General features: G+C 36.5%; 1 protein-coding gene across 5 annotated transcripts in view; it reads right to left on the reverse strand.

Moving 5' to 3' along the window:
* Window positions 1-2,419, reverse strand: part of LOC106872786 (serine--tRNA synthetase-like protein Slimp) — a 105,631-nt gene that overhangs the window by 54,746 nt on the left and 48,466 nt on the right. For all 5 annotated transcript variants that reach the window (XM_052975782.1, XM_052975783.1, XM_052975781.1 and 2 more), the window contains exon 5: window positions 1,187-1,261. In XM_052975782.1, coding sequence (XP_052831742.1) covers window positions 1,187-1,261 — 75 coding nt within the window. The remainder of the gene's footprint in view (window positions 1-1,186; window positions 1,262-2,419) is intronic.

A 2,419-nucleotide genomic window follows, 5' to 3' on the forward strand; every position in this document is an offset into this window, starting at 1 on the left:
GAATATAACGTAGCATGAATTTAGGAAGCTTAGAAAATAGAGAGGGCTCTTAATTGTAGATTTTAAATATTTGAGAGACAACAATGCATAAATCGTAATTTTTTTTTTAAAAGAGCAATGAATTCTGGGTGATTAGAATATAACGTAGCATGAATTTAGGAAGCTTAGAAAATAGAGAGGGCTCTTAATTGTAGATTTTAAATATTTGAGAGACAACAATGCATAAATCGTACAAAGTACCTAATAAAAGTCAATATTAATTCAATTTTGGGGGATTAATCGATATGAGGGTATTCTATTTCAGATAATTCAAAAAATATGAAATTAGAAAAAGAATATCCCAACACTACCAGACCTTTTGAAATCCCAATTTAAGTAAGTCTACAGGCTTAAGTAAATATATATGGGAATTAAAATCTAGAAAAAGAGAGTACACACTTAATTGGAGTATTATAGGTAGAGCCCACTCTTATAATATTGGGAATAAAATGTGTTTGTTATGCATAACTGAATTTATGAAACTACTACAGTCTAGAGATGAATTATTAAACACATACGATGAATGAGGAGTTAACTGTAGGCACTGAAGTAAGTTTACATTTAGTAAAATGAAGTACTGAACCCCCAACCCCTGAATCAAATAACCACATAATTTTATTTCTAAAGCACTTGAATAGACTATATAAATAAATAAATAAAAATTTAATAATGCAGTTATTTAAATTAAATATATGAATTAAATATCACTAAAATTATATAACAAATTATATATACCTCCCAATATAGGTAAATTTGAAAATAATAATAGAGGATAATTTAAAATTAAAACTATGTATAGTGTAATTACCCCACTTGGTACTAACCACCTATAAATACCCATAGTTCTCTGCTATCTTCTTCCTCTAATCACCATTTTAGTACCAGACATTTTTATTCTGATATATAATCTTATATCTCACATTCTGTATTTGACATATACTTGATTTGATAAAGAAAGGAACATGGCAAGTTCCCCTTAGAAAAACCCACAAGACTGTTCACAATGTTGAGGTCTTCACCCAGAGAAGTCTTGTAACATCTGGAACAATGCATCTAAGAATTCCACTTAGTCATTTCACTGACAACCTACAGGACTTGATCAGGACTGGCCTGGGGCTAAACAATGACAACAATGATGACAACTTACTGTGTCTCTGTGTAGCACATTTGGTAACTTCAAACTTCGCATAATTACGGTTTCTTCCAGAATATTGAAATCAGCCTGCAAGAAATAAGTAAAATAATTAAATAATTGGTTCAGGCATGGCTGTGTGATAAGAAGCTTACTTCCCAAACACGTGATTCTAGGTTCAGTCCCACTGTGTGGCGCCTTGGGCAAGTGTTTTCTACTGTAGACTTGAGTGAATTTGGTAGATGAAAACTGAAAGAAGCCCATTGTATATCATCATCATCATCATCATCATCATCGTTTAATGTCAGCTTTCCATGCTAGCATGGGTTGGACAATTTGACTGAGGACTGGCAAGCCAGATGGCTGCACTAGGCTCCAATCTGATCTGGCAGAGTTTCTACAGCTGGATGCCCTTCCTAACGCCAACCACTCTGAGAGTGTAGTGGGTGCTTTAACGTGCCATTGGCACGAGGGCCAGTCACACGGTACTGGCAACAGCCACGCTCAAAATGGTGGTTTTTACGTGCCACCCGCAGAGGAGCCAGTCCAGTGATTTGTGTGTCTGTATTTGTCACTTGACAACCGATGTTGGTGTGTTTACATCCCTGTAACCTAGTGGTTCAGCAAAAGAGACCGATACAATAAGTGCTAGGCTTACAAAGACTAAGTGCTGGGGTTGATTTGTTCAACGAAAGGCAGTGTACCAGCATGGCTGCAGTCAAATGACTGAAACAAGTAAAAGAATAAATGAATAACAAGTAAAAGAATAAATGAATAACAAGTAAAAGAATAAATGAATAATTGGTAGGTTATCAGGTGACTGGCTAGCTTCCTGAAGTTGGTGTTGCAGAGCAACAAGCTATTTGCATCATAGAACTTCAGTAGCCTTATTTCCTCTTCGTTTCAGGAACCAATTCCATGGCCCCCATGTACACCATGGAAGATACCGGGCTGCCACCTGACATGCCCATTGAAATCCCCAGCCATGAAGATGAGATCATTGTCACTCATCTTGGAGGTAGCCTGCAGAAGAATATCATAAAAGTAGTCCTTCTGTTCATTTGGTAGGCCTGCTTGTGAGGCATAGGCAGAGATAATCGTTGCTATACTATTCTGCAAGACTAGCCTGAGCTTAAGTACTCCATCGCACACTCTGACTATCTCTATGACCTTATGGAAGTCTTCTGGTACAGAAGTGAAACAGAGCTCTATAGAAGTCTCCAGTATAATAGAAGAGATTTCTGGTAT

This window comes from Octopus bimaculoides, chromosome 22 (assembly GCF_001194135.2).
Source record: "Octopus bimaculoides isolate UCB-OBI-ISO-001 chromosome 22, ASM119413v2, whole genome shotgun sequence".
Lineage (NCBI taxonomy): Eukaryota > Metazoa > Mollusca > Cephalopoda > Octopoda > Octopodidae > Octopus > Octopus bimaculoides.